Source organism: Octodon degus, unplaced genomic scaffold (genome assembly GCF_000260255.1).
Source record: "Octodon degus isolate 3935 unplaced genomic scaffold, OctDeg1.0 scaffold00178, whole genome shotgun sequence".
In the NCBI taxonomy this organism is placed as follows: domain Eukaryota; kingdom Metazoa; phylum Chordata; class Mammalia; order Rodentia; family Octodontidae; genus Octodon; species Octodon degus.
In genome coordinates this window covers 2,781,052-2,782,503 of record NW_004524754.1, presented here as the reverse complement: position 1 = coordinate 2,782,503, position 1,452 = coordinate 2,781,052, and the positions used below count along the sequence as shown (strand labels likewise).

At 37.7% G+C, this 1,452-nt stretch overlaps 1 protein-coding gene across 4 annotated transcripts in view; it reads right to left on the bottom strand.

Moving 5' to 3' along the window:
* Positions 1-1,452, bottom strand: part of CUNH12orf4 (chromosome unknown C12orf4 homolog) — a 50,721-nt gene that overhangs the window by 37,982 nt on the left and 11,287 nt on the right. For all 4 annotated transcript variants that reach the window (XM_004643569.3, XM_023703758.1, XM_023703759.1 and 1 more), the window contains one exon: positions 606-787. In XM_004643569.3, coding sequence (XP_004643626.1) covers positions 606-787 — 182 coding nt within the window. The remainder of the gene's footprint in view (positions 1-605; positions 788-1,452) is intronic.

Genomic DNA, 1,452 nt, shown 5'->3' with positions numbered 1-1,452 from the left:
TTTGTCTTGGAACAATACTAGTATTTTTTCTTTCTAATGTAAATAAGTCTCAAAGTTAACTGAAAGAGACCAGGGCATGGACTCAGAGCAGGACAATAAAGAGGAAGTTGTAAATAGGAGAACAGCAAAGTACACAAGTGTTTCATAGCTTTGGGGTTATAGTTCTTAGCTTACAATTCCAGCTTGCCTTCAGAAAAGTTACTTAGCTTTTTAAAGTCAAAGTTTCCATTTCTGTAAAATGGGAAAAGTTACATTCCTGTGACTATTAGTTCTCTATTACATGAGGGCTGGAGTGAAAGTCAGAGGAGACGGCCGCTGTGGGTCATGCCAGGAACACAGCAAACCTTTGGCAGAGTCCATCTAGCTCTTACTGGATCTATAAGGCTAGCATAACTCTTCAGGTTACAGAAGAGAAGTTCTATAATGCTGTGAGGACTCTCTCAGTTGAAAGTACATACTTAAGTACACAAGAAAACTAATTTCTAATATTAAATAAATCATTCTATTTTATCCTTTAATTTTATAAAAAATGAAAACAAACGATTGTTCTGGCCACCATATGTGACAATGTAACTCAATTATGATAATGCAAAAATATGAAATACCTCTCTCTTAATTTTTTCAGCTCCACATCTCTTTCACCAATAAGTTCTGAGATACTAACAAAGTAATTATGTTCCAGATTTAGAAGAGTTTCAGAGGCTGGCGAATGGATTAGGTCATGGTAGACATCTGCAAAATCTTCATCCCAGCTGGGCTCTTCTGGCCTTGCATGCTCCAATGTGGTCTATAAGATGATGCACAGATGTTGATAGATCAGGACACAGTATCTTCACGTAACACAGCACTAGCGAAATATGGATAGTATCACCCCATGTTTTAATACCTTATAAGGACAGAAAAACCTTGTACAGTACTTATACTATGTGTATACTGCAATGCCTTGGTTTACAAATGTTTCTGTTTTGCAGTTTGGATTGCAAACAGAAACATTTGGCAAAATTTTACTTCTATTTGCAAACTCTGCAACAGGTAACAAACACAACTGTGGTCATCTTCCCCACATAAGCACATATGCAGCCATTTCCCCAAAATTGTAAAATTAATTTCGCAAACCCAAGTACCACTGTATACATTATGTAAGACTAAAGACAAAGAAGAATGTGGAGAGGTGGAAGCCAAATTGTGGCTGCTAATTACCACAGGGTGAGGTGAGGAGGGCATCAGTGCAGTGAACAGGACTGGACATGTGCACAGCAAAAGGTGAGCAGGTTTGTATGTGACTCCTCCCACAGGGGGATTATCAACAAAAACGCTAGCGTTCACTATTCCACGACAGTGACAACTGATAACCTGGACCTTCTAAGTTTAGTTATGTAATTAGTAAAAACTTCTATCTATTAAAACGGCTCTATAAAGGTTTTATAAGCTTATGTACTTAGGACATGAGGT